Source organism: Melanerpes formicivorus, unplaced genomic scaffold (assembly GCF_026170545.1).
Source record: "Melanerpes formicivorus ecotype bairdi unplaced genomic scaffold, bMelFor1.0.p_v2 SCAF_11, whole genome shotgun sequence".
NCBI classification, from domain to species: Eukaryota; Metazoa; Chordata; class Aves; order Piciformes; family Picidae; genus Melanerpes; species Melanerpes formicivorus.
In genome coordinates this window covers 20899855-20926159 of record NW_027142363.1, presented here as the reverse complement: position 1 = coordinate 20926159, position 26305 = coordinate 20899855, and the positions used below count along the sequence as shown (strand labels likewise).

At 40.6% G+C, this 26305-nt stretch overlaps 1 protein-coding gene across 12 annotated transcripts in view; it reads left to right on the top strand.

Annotated features, from left to right (window-relative positions):
• KLHL15 (kelch like family member 15) overlaps positions 1-18434 on the top strand; it is a 31825-nt gene extending 13391 nt beyond the window's left edge. For all 12 annotated transcript variants that reach the window (XM_068144797.1, XM_068144798.1, XM_068144806.1 and 9 more), the window contains 2 exons: positions 360-1071; positions 10383-18434. In XM_068144797.1, coding sequence (XP_068000898.1) covers positions 367-1071; positions 10383-11492 — 1815 coding nt within the window. In that variant the 5' untranslated portion in view covers positions 360-366 and the 3' untranslated portion in view covers positions 11493-18434. The remainder of the gene's footprint in view (positions 1-359; positions 1072-10382) is intronic.
• Positions 18435-26305: the final 7871 nt, after the last annotated feature.

Genomic DNA, 26305 nt, shown 5'->3' with positions numbered 1-26305 from the left:
TTGGTATTTAAGAGTAGGTGTTTTGTTGCTCCCTGAGAGAAATTCTTTAGAAAGATTGAGGGGGAGAGAGGAAGAAAACTAACAACCTTTTAGCATTGCATATTAATTATCTGACCAGTAAGTAGCTTGCAATAAGAAATCAGTTTGGCAGTTTCACATAGTTACTTTTGCTCATTAAAATGTGTTTGTGGGGGGGAGTATCTAAAGTTTGTTCTACATTGGTTCTTAAGCTGATTTTTCAGCTGAAAAGTAAACAAAAAGGATGGTGAAGACTTTGAATTCTTACCTGATTAGGAAGGGTTTGTGATGTGTTATTAGAAAAAATATATTTATTTTTATTTATGTTTTCTTCCCCCCAGGTGATTCATGGCAGGGGACGTGGAAGGGTTTAGCTCCTCCATCCATGACACTAGTGTCTCTGCTGGATTCAGAGCACTGTATGAGGAGGGATTGCTTCTTGATGTCACACTTGTCATTGAAGACCACCAATTTCAGGCTCATAAAGCACTGCTTGCCACCCAGAGTGATTACTTCAGGATTATGTTCACAGCTGATATGCGGGAACGAGATCAGGACAAAATCCATTTGAAAGGTCTGACAGCTACAGGCTTCAGTCACGTCCTCCAATTCATGTACTATGGAACTATTGAACTGAGTATGAACACTGTTCATGAAATACTTCAGGCTGCCATGTATGTCCAGCTTATAGAGGTGGTAAAATTTTGCTGCTCTTTTCTCTTAGCTAAAATCTGCTTAGAAAACTGTGCAGAAATTATGAGACTTCTGGATGATTTTGGTGTAAACATCGAAGGAGTCAGGGAAAAATTGGACTCCTTTCTTCTAGAGAATTTTGTGCCACTCATGTCCAGACCTGACTTCCTATCGTATCTGAGCTTTGAGAAGCTCATGTCTTACTTGGATAATGATCATCTGAGCAGGTTTCCAGAGATAGAGCTGTATGAAGCTGTTCAGGCCTGGCTGCGCCACGATAGAAGACGCTGGAGGCATACGGACACCATCATTCAGAACATCAGGTTTTGTTTGATGACACCATCCAGTGTTTTTGAGAAGGTTGGTGCATTTGAAAAACAATAGACAGGATTCATCCTTTAGCTAGGGCAGCATGCCATTAAATAGGTAAGATTTCCAAACCTATTAGGAGAAGCAAAAAGATAGCATTTATTTTTCTGATAAATCTGTAGAAGACAGGCATCTAAAAATATTGTCAACTGGTTATTAGACAATAGTATGTACAGTGGCTGGAGAACAGGTAGGTTTACAATACATGTTTTTAGATTACTTCATATGGAAAGGACATTTTAAAGTAAGGTCACTGGTAACAAGTTTTCTTTCAGTCATTCTTCCCGTTTTCAACAAGTTGCTTCTTGCTTTCCAGAGCTTTTAGAGCGGCATATAGTATTTAGGGCACATGCCACGATAATTATTGATACATTCAAAACAGAGACTAGATGTTACGTGGTTTAGGTACGGGTGAAAACTAGCATCTGCTGTTAAATCTGCAGGGTGTTTTTGTTGTTGTATTTTCAGTGCTTGTGCTGTTACATGACACTTGGAAACAAGCCCTGATACTGCAAAGTTACACGTGCATTTGGTTCTACACAAGGCACGCAATGCAATCAAAAGTTACTGGATGGTGTAAAATGTAATGGTTTATTGTGTCAGAGGAATCTTTGTAACTGATGACCTGAAGTTCAGCTGATCATTGTATGTATTAAGAAGCTGAAAGAGAACTTGCCTTTTCTACTCTTCCATTGAAGAACAGAAAAAAACCAACATTGCTTTCTAGTTCCTGAGAATCTCTTGAGTATTGAGTTAAGAATTACAAACCTTAGTAAGCTGCTAGTAACAGTAAGAGTGTTTAGGGTAGGAATTAAACTGCTATTTTAACAATGTTAATCTTGTGTGACAAGGTACATTTTTAATTTGTGTATTTTTCACCCCTCAATGAATTAATAGGATTCAAAGCCCTGAGATTTTGGTGGGGCTTCTTACAAATTACTTTCCTGTGTAGTTTTACTTTGGTACCTAGTGAATATACAGATAAGGGTGCATTGTTCTTGGTGTTTTTAAGGGCTACTGAATCATTTAAGTGGTAATGCTTGCACTTATTCATATTTTAAATGATATAAGCTATTACTTCAGAGTCTAGCAAGCTTTTATATTTTGGATCGTGTGTGGTTGAGTATAGAAGTAATACATGAAGCATATTTATGGTTCTATGTTAGCTTATAGACAAATACACAACATGTTTTAGAAAGTAATGTTTGTCTTGGGTTAAAATGTTTCCAACTAGTAAGAGCTGAACTCTGCAAGATAATGTGTAGTGTCTTGCTTTTTGTGATGTTTGTTGCCTTATTACATCTTCTAAAGCCCTTCAGCAGTTAAACTGTTAGATTTAACTTGGGGGACCTTACTGCTGCCTTCCAGTACCTGAAGGGATCCTACAGGAAGGCTGGCAAGGGACTTTTCATAAGGGTGTCATAGGACTAGGGGGAATGATTTGAAGCTGAGGGAGAATAGGTTTAGATTGGATCTTAGGAAGAAGTTTTTCAGTACAAGGGCAGTGAGACTCTGGAATATATTGTCCAGAGAAGTTGTGGATGCCTCCACCCTGGAGGTGTTCAAGGTCAGGTTGGATGAGGCCTTGGGCAAGCAAGGCACCCATGGCAGGGGTGTTGGAGTAGATTATCTCTAAGGTCACTTCAACCCTAAGCCATTCTATCATTCTCAGAGTATTCTTAAGGACAGTCTGGTATTTTAAGACTGGTGTGAAAGAGCCTGCTTCAGCTCTTTGAGCCTTTGGGATAAAAGTTCAAGCATCAAGCTGTCTTCAGTTACATTTCTGTAAGCACGAGTGAAGAATACATGTTGGTTTTCAGCATGTTTAGGTGTAACTTCTGGAGCTGGTTTTGGTATCAGTTGTATAAATTCTGCACACAGTGTTTCTCATATTTTACCTGGGCAAATACCAGATGACCAGATAAGTCCAATTTAAGGAGAGAAGTAATTTTCAGCATCCCAGTTCATACACCCACATGTGAAAGCTTTATCTGTGAGCAACTTTCCCGTTAATGGTAGGTGGGACTAGGGAGAAGCTAGTGCAGATTCTGAAGCAGGACAATACAGCTAAATAACTCTGTCATTCATTGCTGTAGCCAGGAATGTATTTGTGTTTTGCCTTGGCTAGACAGCACTGAGTAATCCAGTATGACAGGTTACAAAGGACAAGTGCAGTTGGAGCTAACATTAAAATACTATGGAGTTTGTCTGGAAAAAAAAAGCTTATCAATTCTTCTGTAAGCAACTCGAGGGAAAGTCTCTTTTGTGTGTAGAGGGGGAATGTTGGTTAAATGGTTTGGTTGGGTTTTGTGGGATTTGTTTGGTTGGTTAGTTTTTGGGTTTGTTTCGGTTTGGGGTGTTTTTGGGAGGGATGTTTCTTCATGTTTTTAATGAGATTCACAAGCAGAATTTACCCTTTTCCTGAAGCCAGCACATACTGAAGGCCTGCATGAATGTACCAAATACAATCTGAGGTTGACTCTTCTGGTTCAGCAAACTCTGTATTCACTGTACACTGTCTGGCTTGTCATATGTACTCTTATGTAATCTTTCTAATACACATTTCTAAGATGCCTGTCATTGTAGTATATGAATAACTTACATAACCTTTTAAGTTACAGTAAGAATACTTTTGGCCTCTCAAGCCACTCTTATGTAATTTTTTAAAAGAGATTTACAGTTTGAGTTGGGTGGCTTTGTCCTATTAAAAATGAGGTGGTGACTCTAGACTTAGACCTTGAGGCTGATATGTGTTTGGAGTGCAGAGGTGAAGGTGTAGCCTGTTTGCTTACTCTGAACTGTTCTGGCAAAGCTGCTTCTGAAGTATGGGTATATATATACTCCTTTTTGTTCCTCAGCCCTTAAAATAAATAGAGATGTATGAGGGGAAAATGGAAAGATGAATGAAGCAAGGATTTGTGAAATAGTTACGAAATAAAAGCAAAGTGTATGGGTAGAAGCACAAGTTCCACTATCCATTTTACACTTTATTGAAACATATCCATGGATCACTAAGTCCTGGAGATAATAGTGAGAGGGCATTTCTCCTGTATCATTTGAATTCATCTCTCTGTTACTGGGAGCAACCATGTCATGATTTCCTTTAATATACCATTTAAGCTGAGCATCTCAATTCTAGCATGTAAGTTGTTTGCTTCACTTTGAGAGGTTAGAGTTAGATTGATATGTGGTAATTTCTGTTGCCAGTTTCTAAAAAGGAACAGTAAAATACTCAGTTTGAGGGCATTGTCCTTACTGCACAGAGGCTATGTCATCTTGACTTTCTGTCATTAGTCTGAAGAACAGCAAGTGTTTTGTAGCACTTGCAGAAAAGTCTCTCAAAGTTCTGTGCTGGTACTGACCAGTTTTTGTGGTGGCCAGGAGATGTATCTAAGTAATGCCCCATGCTAGAAAAAGGGAAAGTTGAGTACAGCAGCTCGTCCAATGCTGTGTTTGGTTGCAAAGTCATTTTGATTGCTGCTGGTTTAGAGACATATGTGTGTATTTTTCTATTTAACTGAATTTTTATGTGGAATATATTTGTTAATAATTTGGCAATGTTTGCTGACAGGCTTATCATTGTGTTTAGAATATGGCCAGAGAGAAGCAGATGTGAAAATAATAAGGATATTAGAAAATCATAAGGATTTTATAACCTTTGATGTATTTCTCTGCTTATGTAGCTAAAGGTAATGATTCAGGTTGGAGGTTAGGAGGAAGCTCTTTGCCATGAGAGTAGTGGAGTGCTGAAACAGGTTGCCCAAGGAGGTAATTGAGGTCCCATCACTGGACATACTCACGGTCAGGCTCAACAGGACTCTGAGCAACCTGATCTAATGGAGGATGGCCCTGCTGATGGCCAGGGGGGATTGGACTGGATGGCCTTTGGAGGTCCCTTCCAACTCAAAGCAATCTATGATGCTGTGATTTTTGGATAGAGTCATATTATGAGCCACCCAGGGTTTTTTCTGTGTATTTTTTTTAACCAGTTCTACAGAAATAACCAAGTTAGTATCTACCCCATATAATAACCAGTTATTAACATATACATGTATACCTCATAGAAATTTAGTTGCTAGGTGTACAAATAGTAGGTGTTTAGTTTGGGCACTGAAGAAAAAAGGGGTGGTGGTGGGGGGAAGGGCTTTTCTTCATGGTTTTGAAAGCTCTTTCCTAAATGCCCAAGCAACAAAAATACAATGGGTGGAAATATTTGTATGATGGGGAAAAAAAGGGGGCAAAAAAAAGCTATGTACTGAAGTCTGACTTGTTTTGTAGAACATTTATCTTACATTTCATTGTTCTTCCTGCAGCTTTACTGTTTTAAGGGGGTGGGAAGATGACAGACATTACTATGGGATACATCATGTGTATTGTGAGGATCTCTTTTCAAATTAGAACCAATGGGGCTTACATTTTTAACTTTACTTTTTCATAGATGGAAAATTTTGAAGCTTGCATGGCTCCTGCAACTAGAAGAGCATGCATTGCTATACAGCAAAAAACAAAAAAAAGCAATGATTAATAGCTACACTAATTTGGAAAGTCAGCACTTTTTATGGAGTGTTTCACTGATTCAAAATGAAGAAAGGAAAATGCATTCAAGCTCAAATTTACTATGGCTGGAGGAATGGTGGTGATTTTTGTGAAGCCTTGATGTTTTTGGTGTTGATTACCTAGGCAGTGAGTGGATGTTCTGTTTTACTTTCTTTCTTTTTTTTAATGAAATGACACATTTGATTTCATTCTGTTCTCTGTCTGATTGTGAACCACTGTAAATGGTAAGTGATGCAGTGAGACAGTTCTCATGAGATAATCCTTTGGGGAGCTCTTACATTAGTGCTGTATTTCTGTAAGAAGATTTTGTCTAGAAAACTGAAGAGCAGTGATAGAAAGATTATAAGAACAGCTTTATACTTGAATTAAATCCTTTTTCAAAATAAAACTGATGAAGACCAACTTAAACTTTCCTTGAGACCCTTCAGCAAGGTAACAGAATAGTCTGGGTTTTAAACTTGGAAAGTGCTGTGAAGCATTTATATTTTTTTATCAGTTCTAGAGTTGCTGATGTACTCTCCAGAATACACTTCTGGTTTGCTTGAAGGTTCATCACAGTTTCCATCAGTTTTATGTGTTTTGCAGAAACTTGTGAGTATTTTCTCTAGCTAAGGGTGGTGGTAATGAGTTGCATGTTCCTTCTAGAGCCTCTCCGTTTGAACTTAATTGAAATTGGTCTAATTTGAAGTTGGTCTGTTGGTAAGCACTTAGACATTTTTTGGTTAGCTGCTTCTTTCTGCTTACAGGTAAATGTCAGAAATCTACTTTTGAAGGCTGAGGGATTTCCTTCAGTGTATTTTGGGTGTCAGACAGAAGCCCCCACAAAAGGCTTGCTCAGGCTCTTTAATAAAATATATGCACAACTTGCAGTTGTGTTGTAATATTTAAACCTAAGTTTTAATGTTTCTCTTTTGTTATACACACTTGGTAGAGTGAGTGCAGAGTGGGATGGCAAAGCTGGTGAAGGGCCTGGAGAACTCAGAAGAGTGACTGAAGGAGCTGGGGCTGTTTAGTTTGAGGAAGAGGAAAGCTACAGGGAGACCTCCTCACTCTCTACACCTACCTGAAACGACAATGTAGAGAGGTTGGTGCTGGTCTCTTCTCACAGGTAATTAGTGATAGAACAAGAGGGAATGGCCTCAAACTGCAGCAGAGTAGGTTTAGACTGGACATGAGGAAAAATTCTTTCATAGGAAGAGTGGTCAAGCATTGGAATGTGCTGCCCAGGGAGGTGGTTGAGTCACCAACCCTGGGTGTGTTTAAAGGTCATTTGGATGTGGGTTTTGGAGATATGATATGGGGGTGGACTTTGTAGAATAGGGTCAGTGGTTGGATTTTGTGAACCCAGGGGTCTTTTCCAACCTGAATGACTCTATGAAAATTATTGAGAAGGTGTAGGTGTTTGGTGGGTTTTCCTCTACTGTGAGCTGAATAGGACTTTGAACACTTTCCCTCAGACACTGTGTGTGTGTGAAAATGAGCAAACTGACTTACATTTGCTTTGTCCTCTTCCCTAGAAGCATGTGTACTTTCATACAGGCATATCCTAACATTTGTCATAGACCATTATTTGAGCCTCATAAGAGGTACTGCTCTTGTAAAGCAGAGGTGGTTTGTTTTTTCCTGAATGTTCTAAGAATTTCTAGTACTAGCATGTTGCCATGTTCATCTCTTCAGGGTTGCGCTTGAAGATGGTTTCCCCAGAAACTTTAGTCTGAAGAGCTGTTTATATCTGGTAGTTGCATTTGCTTCTTGATGTCTTTAGGTAAGACTGAGGTTTTGCTTTGCTGTTAATGCCTTCATCAAGTACTAGTCTTGAGACTGTCTCTGGAATTAGAGATCTTCCTTGTTTCCTTTGCATGCTCTCAAGGGGTGAGATTTAGGCTATGCGAAGGAGTAGAGTGTTGAGGATATATAAGGCTTATGTTAATTCTAGTTTCTGGCTGGCATTTCAATTTCTAGATCTAAAGACAGAGTTGTAAATGCTGAGGGGAAAGAAAAAACATTTTCCATCTGTGCCAGGCTTTTCTGGCATGCTTCACATTGTAAGTATGTTGATCCTGTTGTCTTCCATAATCATCCAAGAAAACTTGAAATGCATGTAGGTGGAACAAAAATTACCTTTTTATTTCATTCCAAAAGTGATAGCACCAATTTGGGAATGCATGAAATAGTCCTGATCTTTTAGAATTAGAAAGTTACTTTGTCCTTAAAAGTAACCTATCTAAGCTTCTTTGTTATTTTAACTTCTGATTTTATTTTTTTTCCAATTTTTTTAACATTTAAGGCTTTCTTTAACATTTTTCTGTGCTGTTCTCGCCACCATCCCTCCCCCAGCATATTTTCTGGAATTTCTGTTCAGTCTTTTCAGTCAGGAAAGAAATGTTTGTATGATATAGTCTTTGTTTGCAATAAGAAAATAGATCTGTTATTCCCCAGAAGAGTTGGGTTTGCTCTGTGTGTTTTGTAAAGCACTGCACCTAAGCAAAGCTTTCTGTGTCTTTGGCAAACTGGTAAAAAATCATAGAATGATTTGGTTTGAAACAGACCACCAAAGGTCATCTAGTCTAACCCCCCTGCACTCAGCAGGGACATCTTCTACTAGATCAGGTTGCTCAGAGTCTTCTCAAGGCTGACCTTGAATAGCTTCAGGGATAGGGCCTCAACTGCCTCCCTGGGCAGCCTGTTGCAGCGTTCTACCACCCTCATGCTAAAGAACTTGTTCCTAACATCAGTCTAAATCTACCCTAATTTCAAACTGTTGCCTCTCATCCTATCACTGCAGGCCTTTGTAAACAGTCCCTCTGCAGATTTCATGTAGGTACTCTGGTACAGCAAGGCCCCTATGAGGTCTCCCCCAGGGCCTTCTCCAGGCTGAACAACCCCAGCTCCCTCAGCCTGTCCTCATAGGAGAGGTGCTCCAGCACCCTGGTCATCTTTGGTGGCCCTCCTCTGGACTTGCTCCATCAGGTCCATGTTCTTCCTGTGTTGAGAGCTCCAGAGTTACCAAAAAACAGTAGAGAAGTTGAATATTGCCCCAATATGTACAATCTTCACATGACCATACTCTTTTTTTCCAAACAAAGATAAATCAAACTTGTGAAAACAAAGTAAGGGAAAGAAAAAGTGTAAATGAAATCATATCACTGTAACTCTTGAGCTATACAGTGCTTTATGATGGTAGGTTAGTACTCAAGGGGGTTGGAAAATCTGATCTGTAAACCAATCTCACAATCTGTGTGAATCATATCCAATAATACCGTTTCATCTAACAGCAGAATATCTTAATTGCTATACAAGAAAGTGAAATGATGAACAGAAGGCTAACAAAATTTGATTGATACATGTTTATGGAACAAGAAACTACTTTGTTCACATGGTATAAAAACTACTCATTTCCAAATTATTTTTCATATCTGTGAAAACTTCTACTACCACTCTTTAGGCAAGTGGTGGTACAGGCTTTTGTCTTTTGGGACGGGGAATAGAAGAAGGTGGAGGAACAGATACTGAAAAAATAGTAGCTCCTGATAATATCTTGTGGCTGCTTTGAAATGCCAGTGTCCTGACATTTCTTCAGAACATTGCTTCTTTTCTTTGGAGCTGGTGGGAACTAAAGGCATTCAGAGTGTTTGAAAGCAGTCCAGGTTTATGTGGATCAAATCTGATAAGAGAATTTGTGGATTTGGCAATACTGTTTTTTAGAAATGTAATTCAGAATGCTGGTTTAGACCAGACTGTACAGGAAGAGTGAAGCCTCTTTGAAGAGAATCACATAGCGACTCAAGGGCTGCCTGGAGCTAGATTTATTAAACTATTCAAGACAGGGATGTGGTTTTGGTATTGTTTCAGGACCAGCCTCAAGAACTTAAATTGGTTTAGATAAGAGGAGGGGATCTTGGAAAGGTAAGTTCTTGCAGTCTGCCCCCACAACTCCAATAAAACTGATCAGGGAGAACACTTTTCAAGTTGAGATCATACCAAGAAGGAGCACTTCACTTTTGTGTGCTAATTCAAAAGTTGTAACTCTCTTGGAAAGTGGAAGTTCAAAGCTACCTCCCTCCACAGTTTACCAAATAAACATACAACCAAAATATTAGAGGTTGCTGTGTTTTCTTCACATGTTAAAGGCATTTGTTAACATGTGGAGACTCTCAGAGGGGAAGCCGTGAGGGTAACCATCATGACAAGTGGTTAGTGCAATCATGCACTCTGAAGGAAGGGGGTTGGGTACTTTCCCTTCCCACTCCACCCCAAGTAAACTGTCCTATGAGCAAGCCTAACATTCAGGAGCACTAGCTTGGGTTTGATTGTGGTAATTCAGCAGTAATTAGACTACAGTAGATCTTTAAATGCAGCAGAGGTGTGTAGAGTGCTTTCGAAACCAGGAAAATAGTCCATTTGTCATTTATGTGCTTCCTGGATTAAGGAGATGTTGAACGAAAGCTTTTTTAAGGGAAGGAATAATGATTCTTAGACTTGGGGATTTCAGTTGTGTCTAATTCTGGCTTAATTTCTGCATGTGAGTATTCTGAAAACATTAGTCACTGCTGTTAATCACTAAATTGCCTTCTGGATTTTGGGTAACAGTATATTAGCTTAAGCCTCTGTGCACAAATGCAATTGCTGTCAAGATTGCCTGAATGAAATGAAGTAACATAATCTTCTGATGACACATAGTCATTTAGATGTCTTAGATCATTTCTCTTGGTCAGAATTTTAATGTATTTTAAATGTATTCATAGGTAAAAACATCAGAGTTTTATCGATACTCCCGGCAGCTGCGACATGAGGTTGACCAAGCCATGAATTACTTTCATAGCGTTCACCAGCAGCCTTTGATGGAAATGAAATCGAACAAAATTCGCTCTGCCAAACCCCAGACTGCAGTATTTAGAGGAATGATAGGACACAGTATGGTGAACAGTAAAATTCTTCTCTTGCACAAACCAAGGGTCTGGTGGGAACTAGAGGGTCCTCAAGTACCTTTACGACCAGACTGCCTTGCCATTGTGAATAACTTTGTGTTCCTATTAGGTGGGGAAGAACTGGGCCCAGATGGTGAGTTTCATGCATCATCCAAAGTGTTTAGATATGACCCAAGACAGAACACTTGGTTACGAATGGCAGACATGTCTGTTCCACGTTCAGAGTTTGCTGTTGGAGTTATTGGGAGGTATGTTTATGCAGTGGCTGGGAGGACCAGGGACGAAACCTTTTACTCAACTGAGCGGTATGATATTACGGAAGATAAATGGGAGTTTGTGGATCCCTATCCCGTCAATAAGTATGGACATGAAGGGACCGTGCTTGGTAACAAGCTGTATATCACTGGTGGAATTACATCATCTTCAACTTCTAAGCAAGTGTGTGTATTTGATCCCAGTAAAGAAGGGACAGTAGAGCAGCGGACAAGGAGAACTCAAGTGGTCACTAACTGTTGGGAGAACAAATGCAAAATGAATTATGCAAGATGCTTTCACAAAATGATTTCTTACAATGGTAAGCTTTATGTCTTTGGTGGCGTCTGTGTGATCCTGAGGGCCTCCTTTGAATCTCAAGGATGTCCTTCTACAGAGGTTTATGACCCAGATACCGATCAATGGACTATATTGGCTTCTATGCCAATTGGTAGGAGTGGTCATGGCGTAGCTGTGCTGGACAAACAGATAATGGTTCTTGGAGGCCTTTGTTACAACGGTCACTACAGCGATTCTATTCTCACCTTTGATCCAGAGGAAAACAAGTGGAAAGAAGATGAATATCCAAGGATGCCATGCAAGCTGGATGGCTTACAAGTCTGCAGCTTGCATTTTCCTGAATATGTTTTGGAGCATGTCAGACGTTGCAGCTAAAATAAACAACTCAGTGAAATGCAAAAAGCTATACCCAGTTTGTTTAAAAAATACAAACAGTTCTTTCAGAGACATTACCTTGTGTGTGAGAACAACTGCTAAAAGCTTGAGAGAAACAGGATGTACAGGGAGTGTACTTACCAAGTTCATCAGAAGAGCCAATAAGTTGGTCTGATATTGTAAAGTCTTTGTTTCTTTTTAACAAATATAATTCTAAGAAGGGGGAAAAAATTCTCAAGTGTGCTTTTTTCTTTCCCTGTTTTCCTTTTTTGGGTAACATTTGATATCCATAATGCTTTCTTCTTCTTTTTTTTAAATGGCCATTATGCAACTGTGCTTCTGAAATCAGTTGAGTTTGACAAAATATTTGTGAAAAGAAAAGAAAAAAGACTTTGTTTTCATTTTTTATTGAGCATCAAAATAAAACTCATCACCTGTACGAGAGTACCACCAGGTCTAAAACAACAAAACTGAACCACTTCTGTAATTTGTGTGGTCTTTTGGATGCTTTTCCCATTCATTGCAAAATATTCTTGAATCTACTAGGTGGTTTTGTTTTCCCTTATATATGTTGAAGAATAATCTTAACCCCTTTGCATGTTCTTTTTCCTACTTTTGTATAGTAGTACCAGTAAGTCTGCCAAAATTCAAATTACACATTTTCTACTAAATTGAAAACAAACCATTTTTATTTTATATTCAAAACACTATTTCTTTGCTGCCTTCTATTGTCTGCATTGTGTTTGTTGGTGAGTAAAAAATATGCATACACTGTAAAAACTATATATATAGAAATACACCTTTTTATGTGCAGTTACAATCCTCTAACTAGTGCACAGATTCATCCAGACCTGTTGAATTTGAAGTATAGTACTGTCCTTTAATGAGCTAAGTAATTCAGAATTCTTAAATAACTGGAAGCCTAATTTGGTATCAAAATATCTTTAGTCTATACTGATTGATTCAGTTACATTAAACTCTTTGTATTGATGCTACATAACAAATCACTGAGAAACTGTCTTTACTTTTGAAAAAAACCAAAACAACAACTTAGCAGAGTTCCTTCTGTGTTTGAATGTGCTGCCCAGTTGTCTTGTTTGGGGTTTTTTAATGAAAATGGAAAATGTCAATAAGCAAAAGCTCAGCACAGTCATTTTCAGAACTGGATAGTACCAGAGTCTGTTTTCAGTACTCTGCTTGTACTCCTGCTTCATTACAAGTTCTTTTGTGCTTGTGTTGAAGTAATTATCAACTGCTATGAACTACTGTGTTTTGGACATGTGGGGTTAGGTGGTTGGATAGTTAGTACCATTTATGTTTCTTCTACAAACAAAACCTGCACAGCTATAGCTACTGACCTCAGAGTGCCTGAATCAAGATGTGCGGTCCAGGAGGGCTTTGAATAACTCCATTGTGTAGACTTGCAGATATTACTGACAAATAGCTTGGTAAGAATTGTCTGCCAAGACCTAAGCAATGATAGTAGTTACGTTCTGATCATCTTTAATGATGTGACATTAGCCACTTGTAGAATCTAAAGGAGAAAGGTGGAGAAGCTGAAGGCTCACACTTAGTTCAGATGCATAGGGGCAAAATGCTGAAACATTGCACCTGCATATTTTGTAAAATCTTGATGCTGTTGTGTTGCACTTTAAGCAATAGACTTTACTTTATATGCAGCAATGCAAAACCACTTTATTCAGCATCTTCCAGTCAGAAATCACTGTAGAAAAGGAATGTACAGTACTCAGGGAGTTCGAAAGAATGCACTTAAAAAGGGACCAAAAGGGACCAAAATAACCTGAAGTTTCCTATGTTAACAACTGCTTGTCTAAACTGAGTTTGAAATAATTGATAGAAGTTAAAGTGTAAAACTCCTCATACTTGTATTTTGATATTTTTGTAGTAATTCCATTCTGGGTTGAGATGTGAAGGTTTGGAGCTATATGGCATGTTGGCAGGGTTTTTATTTTTCTTCTTAAATTAGAAATGGTTTATTGATAGAAAGTTTTCATTCCACGTGTTTTAACAGCGAGAGAGAATCCCTGCCATCATAGCTGTAGTGGTAAGTTATTTACACCAGTAGTGACTGGACCAAATGTTGATATTCAGCCTTCTGATGGAGACTAACTTACAGTTAAATTTAAGTCTATTTTAATCAAAATACAGTTTACTGAATTAGAAATCTAATTTACTTTGTTAATAGTATAACTTCAAGCCAGCGTGGCTTACCTCAGTTTCACTGTGAGACTCGTGTGTGACGTTGCCCTGCATGGGTGCAGAGATGAACTGCCTCTAGTAGATTCTGACTCTCTGCAAGTTAAAAGGTTCTCCTGTATATAGTTCATGGAATATTGGGGCACAAAAAAAAAAACCCCAAGTCTGGTGTTTTGTTTGTTTTTTAAATTGTTTTAATTCTTTTTGTTACCAGCTAATGTCTTGATAAGTTTATGGGGTAGCCCAAACTAATCCTGCTTGAGTAGGCTTTTGTGGGTGTGTTCTATGCAGTATGAAGTACTTTATCTAGGGTGTGGATGTGGTTCTGGATATCTGGTCTCCCATGATTCAGGTGTAGTAAGGAGACATGGCCAGGACTTTTTCAAGAATATAATAATGATAAGTGTCTAAAAGTTACATTTTTGGGTCTGCATTTAAGCACCTTCTGAAGTTTTGTTGTGCAAAGCAACAGCCACTACAGTGACTGGTGAGTATTGACACTTGAAACATGAAGAACCAGATCAGTTCAGGTGCTCTCTTTTTAAATGTCTGTGTATCATCAGACACCCAGTTCTGAAATACCTTGTTCAGGGCTGTAACTGTAACTCTGTGAAATTCTAACTTGAACTGTTGGTTTCAGCTTCCCTGAAGATGTGTGTCTATCTAGAAGCTGGCTTTAACCGAGCTTTGGGAATGATTGGAATTTGCTTGGGTTTAGTGCAGGGGTGTGCAAGAACATTTTGTTACTTTACATTTCCACTGTGCTTTTATTGTTACGGACATGAAATGCACAATTAGCTTACCTCCTCTTTTCCATTACAGAGGAACTTTCGAGGCATTTCTTTTGTTACTTTATGTATCAGAGAGAGATTTTATTGTTTTTTAATTGGCAATAATTGTCTGTGCTTGGTTTTAGTATTTAGCTCCAGAACATTTAGTGTTTAGTTTAAAACAAAACTAAGCCAGCTAATAAGAAATGCCTGTTCCTGTCAAATTTCGACTCTTCTGAATGAGCATTAAAAACATTTAAATGTCTCTGATTTGTCAAGAGAAAGGTAAGTTAGAATCTTTGATTATTAAATTTGGAGGGGGTTCATCTTCTGTTCCCACCCCTACCATAATGGAATAGCAGCAGCTCTTAATCTCACCCTCCTATTTAACACCTGACCTGCTTTTGAACAGCAAGTACTTGGCTTTTCTTAAAAAGGCAGACATACTGAGTTACAGTCTAGGGGTTGTTTTTTTCACATTTCACAGAATCACAGATTGCTAGGGAGCTCAGGAGATCATCCAGTCCAACCCCCCTGCCAGAATAGGAGCATCTAGAGCAGGTCACATAGGAATGCATCCAGGCAGGTTTGGAATGTCTCCAGAGGAGGAGACTCCGCAGCCTCTCTGGGCAGCCTGCTCCAGGGCTCTGGCACCTGCACAGTGAAAATGTTTTTCCTTCTGTTCACATGGAACCTCCTCTGCTCCAGCTTGCACCCATTGCCCCTTGTCCTATCATTGGACATCACTGAGCAGGGCCTGGCTCTGTCCTCCTGACGCTTCCCTTTACATCTTTATAAACATCAATGAGGTCACCATTTCAGTCTCCTCCAAGCTAAAGAGCCTCAGCTCCCTCAGCCTTTCCTCAGCAGGAAGATGCCTTCAGCATCTTTGTGGTTCTGTGCTGGACTCTTTCAAGCAGTTCCCTGAGGTTCTTTTTGACCTGAGGAGCCCAGAACTGGACACAATATTCCAGCTGTGGCCTGACCAGGGCAGAGTAGAGGGGGAGGAAAACCTCTCTGGACCTTCTAACCACAGCCCTTCTAACCCACCTCAGGATGTCATTGGCCTTCTTGGGCACAAGGGCACATTGCTGGCTCATGGTCAGTCTTTGGTCCACCAGGATTCCCAGGTCCCGTTCCCGTATGCTGCTCTCCAACAGGTCAGTTCCCCACCTGTACTGGTTCACAGGGTTGTTCTTTCCCAGCAGCACGACTCCACACTTGTCCTTGTAAATGTATCAGCTTCATGTCTTGATTTAGCAGCAAGCTCTAGAAGCAAATTTTATTTTTAAATGAGCCAGAATGGACAAAAAAAAAAAAAATGGTGCTTCTGTAAAGAGGTTAGAAACTGCCAGCTCCCATTCCACATGCTGCTGTATCTCTTTTTAGGGGACAGAGGATTTGTTTCAAAGCAAAAAAAAAAAACAAACCCTAATTTTTTTCCCCCTACAAAGTGTCAGTGGTGATAGTTTCACAGTGGGAGGTATTAGGTGGGGGAGAAAAAAAAAAAAAAAAAAAGACTTTTTCCCCCCTCCCCCATTGATTCAGCTGGAGAAAGGCAGTTCTTGATTTGACAAAGACTCCGCTATTTCAGAAAGCCCTGATAGCAAGAGGGGGTAGTGGCAGCATATGAGCTACCTGGCAACCTGCTTTTATGTTACTCTCTTTTGAAAAGTGAGGATGCCCTACTTTTTCTGCTGCCTGATAGCAGTCCTCTTATAACTAGTTCCAAGGGTTTCTGACTAATATTTCTTTGGTTTCTGAAATTTGCAACAATATATTTTTTTTCTTGAGGACCTCCTGCCTTACAAACCCAAGTGCTGCTTTTTTCCATGTTGATATGTGGTAACTACCTGCATCAGGGTGGAAGCATCACTTGTCACTCAGGAATCAAAGAATAAAATTCAGCAGGTACAAGTTCAAATTGGTTGAAGAAGAGAAACATTGCTTAACTTATTGGAGCTGATGGAGAGAGTCTAGAGGAGGGCCACAAAGATGATCTAATGGCTGGAACACCTCTGCTATGAGGATAGGCTGAGGGAGCTGGGGGTGTTCAGCCTAGAGAAGAGAAGGCTCTGGGGGGACCTTAGAGCTGCCTTCCAGTAGCTGAAGAGATTCTAAAGGAAGGCTGGAGAGGTACTTTTCATAAGGGTGTCTAGCAATAGGATAAGGGGGAATGGTTTGAAGCTGAGGGAGAGTAGGTTTAGCCTGGATCTTAGGAAGAAATTCTTCAGTATGATGGTGGTGAGACTCTGGAATAGGTTGTCCAGGGATGCCTCCTCCCTGGGGATGTTCAAGGCCAGGTTAGATGAGGCCTTGAGCAGCTGAGTCTAGTTGAGAAGTCTCCCTGCTCATGGTGGGGAGGTTGGAGTAGATGAGTTCTGCAATCCCTTGCAACCTCAGCCGTTCTATGATTACCTTCATTGATTTGTGAAGGGAGGAATAGTGTTATGGGGACATGCTAAAGGCTCTTTAAACTTCAAGCTTGTGTCAGTGTTTATATGACAAAGTCTTTTTAGAAAAACTTGAATTTGTAGGGCTTATTTTGTCTTTTATTATATTTTTCCTCACCCCCAAAAGATAGAAAAGAAAAAGTAGTGAATCAGGCTCCTCATTCTTTTAACACTTTAAATATGTACTTGAAGTATGTGACCAGTCCAGTATAAAGAAAACAGAAGACTGTAAGGTACTTAAAACCTAAAAGCACAACTGTTATGAAACCTGTGCTCAAGTGTCCTACTATTCTTCCATTAATAAAAATCTAGCTGGTGAAGTTACTTGAGTAAGTGTGGCGCACTGAAAGAAGAGTGGGAAAGAACAAAACTGGAAAGCACATGGAATCTACTTAAAACAAAGCTTGCTGGGGTCCTGTAGCGAAAATTTTGACAGTTTAATGCTTGTAATACAACCAGTCTGAAGCTGCTTAAAATAAAAACTAGTGACTGCTTTTGCATCTGTATTTGATTTTTGCAAGTTGGTAACTTGGCCGTTTCCATTCATGGGGTAAACGTCATGGAACGTAGTTGGCACGTGGCAGCAAAGCTGATGTGTTTGGAGCACAGCTTTTCTGGACTTCCCTCTACGATTTTACTTTGTTTTTCACTTCCTCAAATTCCAATGTCTATGTTTTTTTAAAAAATTGCTTTCAAAGATCAATTTCAAACACCTTTGGGTTCATATTAAGTCGGTAATGAGGGGAAAACCACTTCTGTGTGCAGACAGCAGTTTTCATTTGTGTCTGGTGGAAAACCTTAACTGTAAGCCTAGAAAATGCAGTGTTCCCTAGGGCTGTAAAGTTAGCTATATGTATAGGGCTTTTATTTACCTCAGTGGGACCCACCTAACTTTTAAGTCAGTTCTGGGAGCAGGTGAAGGGAAGAATGAGCTATGTCTTTATTTCACATATTTCTCTTTTTTTCCCCCTAGATACTGTTATTTTTGTAGATCTTTATAAAACAAATTACGCTGGCGATTGCAGTTCCACTACGGTATTATCCCACCCAGTTCCAGTGTACAATATCAGATTGTTTGTATCTGAAAAGAATGTATTTGATAAATTTTATAAGTTAACAGGAGAAGTTATTTTCAAATTGTGCTGTGTTTGTGTCTATCAATTGGAAATTGCCTATTGAAAATTAAAATCATCTCTATATATATATGACCTCACACATCTGTTTGGATTAACTGTCTAATTATTACCCCAGGGCTGCTATAAACTTCTGAATAATTTAAGAATTGCCTCTTTTTAACTGTTTTGAAGCCTTTTCTCATGTCTTTTTGCTTTTTTTTTTCCCCTTTTGGCATAAAGTAATTTTCCCCAGCTATGGATACAGTATGCTCAGACTCACATATGCGCTTTGTTCGGGTTTTAAACTGAAAACAAAAGAAAGGCAGAAACAAAATGTATAAAATGTGTATAAAGAAAAGTGTAAATAAAATATTTTTCATCTTTAAACACTCCTGTGTAAAACTTTGTAATGCTGAAAGCGTGGGGGACCTGGAGTACTTTCTACGGGACTTGAGAGTTTACTCGGATAAGGAACTCTTCAAATACTTGCTGCTGAGAAGCTCACCATGAGCTGGCAGTGTGCTCATGCAGAAGGCAGATCGTGTGCTGGGCTGCATCAAGAGGAGTGTCGTCCCCAAAGCAAGAGAGGAGATTCTGCCCTTTTGCTCCACTCTGGTGAGACCCCCCACCTCCAATACTGTGTCCAGTTCTGATGTCCCCGTCACAAGAAGGACACAGAGCTGTTGGAGTGAGTCCAGAGGAGAGCCACAAAGATGATGCAAGAGCTGGAGCACCTCTGCTGTGAGCATAGGCTGAGGGAGCTGGGGGTATAAGGCCTGGAGAAGGGAAGTCACCGGCGGGGAGCTTGTCAAGCCTGACTTTGAAGATCTCCGGGGATGGGACCTCAGTTACCCCCCTGGGCAACCTGTTGCAGTGGTCCACAACACTTGTGGTGCAGAACTTATTCCTAACATCCAATCTAAATCTCCTCTGATTTCAAACCATTGCCCCTCATCCTATTGCTGCAGGCCTTTGCAAACAGTCCCTCTGCAGCCTTCTTGTACATCCCCTTCAGGTACTAAGTTCTCCCCAGAACCTCCTCCAGACTGAAGAGCTCCCTCAGCCTGCCCCCTGATTGTTTTTGTCTCCTCTGGACTCACTCCATCGGGTCCATGTCCTTCCTGTGTTGAGGGCTTAGTGCTGGTCCCAGTGCTATGCGTAATGGGAGGAAGGGCCTCCTTTAATTGTAATTTGTCTCCATTTTTTAGTTCAAAGTAAGAGTGATAGAGTGGAAGAGAAGATGGCATCAATATTTTCACTCTGTAAGTGTTTTTTAGTATTATTTTTGTTCACCATCTCAATTTTCCATCTCTACAAGCCAGGTTGTATTCTTGGCAATAACTTTCTTCCACAGTGCTACGCTGGCTGACTTGACTGACTTGTTAGGACCTTTGAAGTTGATTAGGAATCTCCAACAATAATTCCATTCTTTTACTAAGTACAGCTCTCACATTTTAATTCTGGTTGTGATACAAAATTCTTCACTTTCCTGGAATATGCAGCCTTATTTTTTTGGCAGCAGCTCAGTCATCTCTGTTCACTTGGTTTGTGTGATACGAAACTGACATTCGTTTGGCAAAGGGTTTTTTTTTCACTTAATTGCTTCCAGATTCTTTGGTGTAAGTTGTTCACCCTTGTTGACTTTAAATTCTTAATAGATAGCCTCCTTTTGTTGCAGTTTGGGGGGTTGTGTTTGGTGGTTTTTTTCTTTCCTATTTCCATCAGCTTCATAATATGAGAAGAAGGCTGTTGCTCTTTGTATTGCATAAATTCTGTATTAGTGCTGTACCTTTTGAGTTTGTAACATCCTCATGGACATGGGAACTCTCACCCAGCCTTTAGCCCATTCACAGATTGTATTGAGTTGGAAGGGACCCTCAAAGATCATCTAGTCCAGCCTCCCTGCAGTGAGCAGGGACACCTCCAACTAGATCAGGCTGCCCAGGGTACATTGAGTCTGATCTCCAGGGATGGGGCCTCAACCATATCCCTGGGCAACCTGTTCCAGTATTTCACTGCTCTCATTGTAAAGAACAACTTCTTGATGTACAGCCTAGATCTCCCTGCTCCCATTTCAAACCATTTCTCCTTGTCCTGTCACTACAAGCCCTTCTAAACACTCCTTTTCCTGCCTTCCTGTAGGTCCCCTTTACATATTGAAATGTAGCCCTATGGTCTCCCTAGAGCCTTCTGTTTTCTAGGCTGAACAGCCCAAATTCTTTCAGCCTGTCCCCATAGGAGAGGTTTTGCAGCCCTCTGATTGGCTTGGTGGAGCAGGTCCATGCCTCTCTTGTGTTGGGGGCCTCAGAGATGGACACAGTTCTCCAGGTGAGTATTGAGTCTTACTAATGGTTCACTGTCATCTGTCAATCAAAGTGCTTTCTTGTCTGAGGCAGTTTTCTTGGCATGTGCAAAATTTTCATTCTTTCAAGGTACAGGCAATGTATTGAGGCTTGAGCAATAGGCCCTGAACCAAAGCTGACCTCTAGATGAATCTCCCAACCAAACATTATCTAATATTGGTATCTAATCATTAGAGGAATTGGTATTGTCATTAGGGTATTTTGCTAGTATCTTATTATTAATGAGATATGGATGATTATTGGTAAAAGATGGAGCTTAGACAAAATATAGTGAGGATGAAATGCCCTCATCAGAGGTAAATCATCAAGGCCATGAACTCCATACCTGGCCTTGCAGGGAGGGGGTGTGGTGGTGATCAAAGCCAAACAGATAAAGACTTGATTTCTACCTGAGCCCTGGACAGGATGTGGGGGAAATCCAAGTGGAGAATGAAATCAGATGTTTCCACATTTGAAATCATGTCAACTTGTTTATTAAACAATATAAAAAAACTGGACCCTCTTGCAGTGACTTTGGAGACCTCACCTATGAGTGGACGCACTGCGCAGGATCTCCCAGTTGCCAGGAAAGGTTCTCCAAACCCCTGCTGTAGCCAGGGCTCCTCAGCCACTGTGGATCTGGATGATGGTAAAGTATTAAAGCAATTAGTGATGCATCTTTCTTAATCATTATAGTTAGCCTTTTGAAGTAATGGTTAGGTGCATTACCTTGCTGTATTTGATCCTTGCTGTGTTATTTTATCCTTGCTGTATTATTATATTGCTTGTTCTTCTACATAAGTAAAAGATGAGCTTACTCCTTTGACTTGGTGTCTGTGTCCCTTGTGCTGACCCCCATCAATAGGCAATACAAGCGGGCAGGGGATATATGTAAGGACAGCTTTAGTTCCTCATTTTCCTTAGGACTATCTGACTTCTCCTATGAAGACAGACTGAGAGAGTTGGGGCTCTTCAGTCTGGAGAGAAGGCTTCAAGAAGACCTTCTTGTGGCCTTCCGGTATCTGAAGAGGGCCTACAAGAAAGTTGGGGAGGGACTTTTTAGGGTGTCAGGTAATGATGGGACCAGGGGGATTAGAACAAAAATAGAAATGGGTAGATTTAGATTGGATGTTAGGAAGAAATTCCTCACCATGAGGGTGGCAAGACACTGGAACAGGTTGCCCAGGGAGGTGGTAGAGGCCCCATCCCTGGATGTTTCTAAGGCCAGGCTGGATGTGGCTCTGAGCAACCTGATCTAGTGTGAGGTGTCCCTGCCCATGGCAGGGGGGTTGGAACTTGAGGTCCCTTCCAACCCTAACAATTCTATGATTTTATGACGTCCCAATTTTACACTCAGTGCTTTAGTTACACTGAAGGTGCTGTAGGTGATGTTTACAGGTAGAAATAAACCTCATCATGATCTGTTTAAGTACCCAATGACTCTTTATAATCATCTATCCATTGGAATGAATGCTAGCCTTAAACATCATGATGACCTAAGCACCATGCCTTCTAGACTTGATGCTATGCAGTACCTGAGGAACTGAAACAATACTCTTCCTGCTGTGTATCTGATGTTTGTCAGATTGTCTCCCAGTGATGCCACCCTTGGTAACAGCTCTCCTGTATTATGAATAAGTGTTGCTCAGTGTCAGCTGGGTGCTGAAACAATGATTGTTTTCCAATGGGATAGATGGATTCAACAGTTAACCCTTTCATTGCTCTGTTTCATTTTAGCAGACAGATATGTCTTTGGCCTAAACCAGCAGCCTCCTTTCCCATACCTATTTCAGTGTGTCCTCAGGCATCTTGGTTGGTTTTTGCTTTTCTGTGGCTCATCTCACAGATCTGAGTTACACCAACCATATAATTATTTCTATGTGAGAATCTTTATCTCCTGTGGTGAGCTGTGCATCTTATGCATGTGTTTATGTGTATTTAAGTACTGTTGATGAGACTTTCTGACTTCTGACCATCCTTTCTTTGGGAAAAAATGTGCACAATGCCAACTGAAACCAAGTATTTCCCTCATCTTTAGCTTCCATAGTCTCAGGGGAGAAAATCCAAGGTGGTTGGTGTATTCCTCTTGTGTTTACCTTCCCAGATTGCCAAAGCCATACAAAATGCACGGGGTTGTGTTCGTAGTGGTGACACCACAAAAGCACAGCCTAAGTGCTTTCCCTGATGGCCTTCATTTTCACTCCTGGAAAGCAAGAATTTGCTGTCATTGTGCATCTCTCAGAAAGCTCTCCTAGCTAATTTATTCCCAGGATGGAGTCCTAGTCGGTTGGGTATCTTGGTCAGCTGAGATGTTCCATGGGATTTGCTTTATGCCTCTGGCCCTCACAGGTAGTTTTGCAAGGATTTATATTTTTTCATCTTACACAAGTGGCACCTTGATACCAATAACTTATTCTAACTTGCTATAAGGAAGCTATTTCAGAATGCAAAGCCTTTTAAAAATACATTTCTTCTCCTGCTGAGTCTCAATTCATTTATTGAAATCAGGAAGACTTACTGTCAAGTAATAGCTTTCCCTTCATTGTTTCTCCTGACAGATCATCCAAAACACTAAGAAGAGTCATGTAGTCAGTAGCTGAACTACAGCTTTTAATTTAATGGCTTTTTGTAGTCTTAAAGTTGGGAGCTGATCCAATTAACAATCTTACTAGAAATGTTTTAGCTGATTTCTGAAAGAGATGGAATTTAGCTGGGTACTGTTCCATGAAAACAAGGAGAGTGAGGCTGACCTCTGCATAAGTTAGATAAACTAAATACTCCAGCCAAAGAAATCTCAGTATGGGGGTCCTAGTGGATGGAAGATTGACCGTGAGCCAGCAATGTGCCCTTGTGCCCAAGAAGACAAGTGGCATTCTGGGGTGAATTAGAAGGGCTGTGGGTCAAGTAGGTCAAGAGAGGTTCTCCTCCCCCTCTATTCTGCCCTGGTGCCACTCAGATTAAGAAAGACCTCAGGGAACTGCTTGAAAGAGTCCAGCACAGAGCCACAGAAATGTTTAAGGGAGTGACCTTATGTTGATAAAAATCTAAAGGATGTGTGCCAAGAGGATGGAGCCAGGCTCTGTTCAGTGATGCCCAATGATAGCACAAGGGGCAATGGGTGGAAGTTGAGGCATAGGAAGTTCCGTGGAAACATGAGGAAAATTTTTTTCACTGTGGGGGTGACAGAACACTGGAACAGGCTGCCCAGGGGGGTTGTGGAGTCTCCTCTGAAAACATTCAAAACCTGCCTGGATGTGTTCCTGTGTGACCTGCTCTAGGTGCTCCTGTTCTGGCAGGGGGGTTGGACTGGATAATCTTTCAAGGTCCCTTCCAACTCCTAACACTCTGTGATTCTGTAACACCCAAATAATCAGCCAGCTGCACTTTGCAGAAGTTACAGGTCTTAAAATACTATCACAGTTGCTCAGTTTTAGTTTTGTCATAGCTTTGCAGTGTGGAGATTTTTACTTTTCCCACAGTACAAATCAATTACAAGAATGTATGTTTTGCTCAACTTGTTAAACCAGTGTAGGAATCTATGCTTTCAGATTTACAGCCTTGTTCAGAGCAGGGCAGAGTCCATTAAAGCAACTAGAAGGGTTAGCAATTTTCCAGTGCCTTAACTATTGGAGATTTATGCATCTGCTGTGGATAGAAACCATCCAGTATCCTCCAGAGATAATGCCTGGGACCAGGCATACAATTTACCTGCTTCATGTTCTCATTCTTCTGTAGCAATAGAAGCTACAGAAGCCTCAGGCTTTTCAGTTGATGAAATTGCCATCCCTTGGTGTTCATCAAGCTTACTCCTATTTGTAACATCCAGTTTCTATACCTGTATAATGCTGGGTATTGTTACACACATACAGAAGTGAGAACCTATTCAGTCACATTTGAGAACTGTGACATTTTTCTCATCTGTAAAACTACCAAGGCAAGCTAAAGCATTGGGTTTTTACCTGTGCCAGCACCATATTGTACTAATTTAAAGAGACTGGAGAGGTAGTTTCAAATGCTGTGCCAAAAAAAAAAGTTTAAAGGCGATGCCAGTCTGTTCACCACTACTCTGTGCTCCTTCAGTTCCTACTCTGTAAGGTGCAACTATGGCAGCCATAGCCCTCTTCCATGGAGTGTGGAGGAGTTGTGCAAAATCAAATAACTTCAAGTTTTGAGACGTTGTAGGTGATAACGCATGTTAAACTTATAAGGAATCACTGGAGGAAACAGTGGAACAGGTTGTACAAGGAGGTGGTGGAAGCCCCATCCCTGGAAGTTTTTAAAGCCAGGCTGGATGTGGCTGTGGGCAGCCTGATCTAGTGAAGGTGTCCCTGCCCATGGCAGAGGGGTTGGAACTAGATGATCTTTGAGGTCCCTTCCAACTCTGACAATTCTGTGAAACTATCAAAATGGTAGTGATTGTGAAGGACTCCTGAAATGCATCCTAGAGTTTGCTGTGTGCACTTCAGGATTAAGTATGCTTCAGATTTGGTGTTACTTCTTGGAAGAAAATGCTCATAGAATGAAAGCACTAGTTGAAGGTAGCAGACACCATGTGTTTTAATAAATGTCAAGCAAAGGAATGTAAAGTTGCAAAACCAGCCTGGAGAAATGCTCTGGTAACAAGGAACTGAAGTAGGGCACCCTGGCTAATGAGTACTCCCCAAAGAAACACAGGTTTATGTCCTGGAAAGCGCATCTTGCTTCCAGTTTTGCCTCATGCCTCTCTATCATATGTGCCCTCTTCATTTTTGCTAGATTCTGTTGAGCTTGAGAAGAGCAATGTGCTGGCTGCATGGACAGTGTAGTGGGATAGTGAGAATAAAATGAAAAGGTAACTGATGGAAATTAAAATCTTGAAAGGGAAAATATTTACAATCCAAATACAGACTTTGCCTCTCAAAAAGGGTGTTACTCTAGACTAAACAAATAAAAACATGAAGCCAATTTCTGCCTCCTAGAAACTGAATAATAAATGTTTCCCCCTTACCCTCCTCTCTTACAACATCAAGTGATAGTGGCATCACTACTGAAGAAGCAATCTGGATGATTCATCATGTGTTGCTCAGCTCTGTCTCCCTTCTTCAAGCTGCACAACAAAACCCTGCAGAACAGTCTACTGCTCTTCTGGTCCTTAGCATCACAGAATCATAGAATTGTTAGGGTTGGAAGGGACCTGTAAGGCTTCAAGCTCCAGCCTAGGGGCTTAGTGGGAAAGCAAGTTAGAGCTTCAACAAAGATTTCATTTACAATGTAAGTATAAGGTTCATTACTCAAGTACACAAATCTTTGCCTATTTCTCAGTAACTTGTATCAAGCAGTGTTGCACAGCAAGTGCTGGTACATGCTGAATTCTCCAGATGGTGGCTGCGTGAGTGGTTAAGTCATGAGAATTGACCATGCACCTCACTCGTACCAGTGTGTGTGTCCTGATAGAAACATCAGAATGCAATTTCTTGATAGCAAAAATAAAGACACTAGAATGCTTTCAGTAATAGACTGTAATAATCATGCAGTGGTATAGGTATGTATAGTAACCATGTAATACAGAAGCACGGAGTTGTCAGGGTTGGAAGGGACCTTAAGGATCATCTCGTTCCAACCCCTCTGCTGTGGGCAGGGACACAACACACTAGATAAGTTGCTCAGAGCCACATCCAGCCTGGCCTTAAATATGTACAGGGATGAGGCTTCTACCACCTCCCTGGGCAACCTCTTCCAGTGTCTCACCACCCTCATGGTGAAGAACTTTTTCCTAACATCCAGTCTAAATCTCCCCTTCTCTAGCTTGGATCCATTCCCTCTAGTCCTATCACTACCTGACACCATAAAAAGTCCCTCCCCAGCTTTCTTGTAGGCCCCCTTTCAGATACTGGAAGGACACAATTAGGTCTCCTTGGAGCCTTCTCTTCTCCAGAC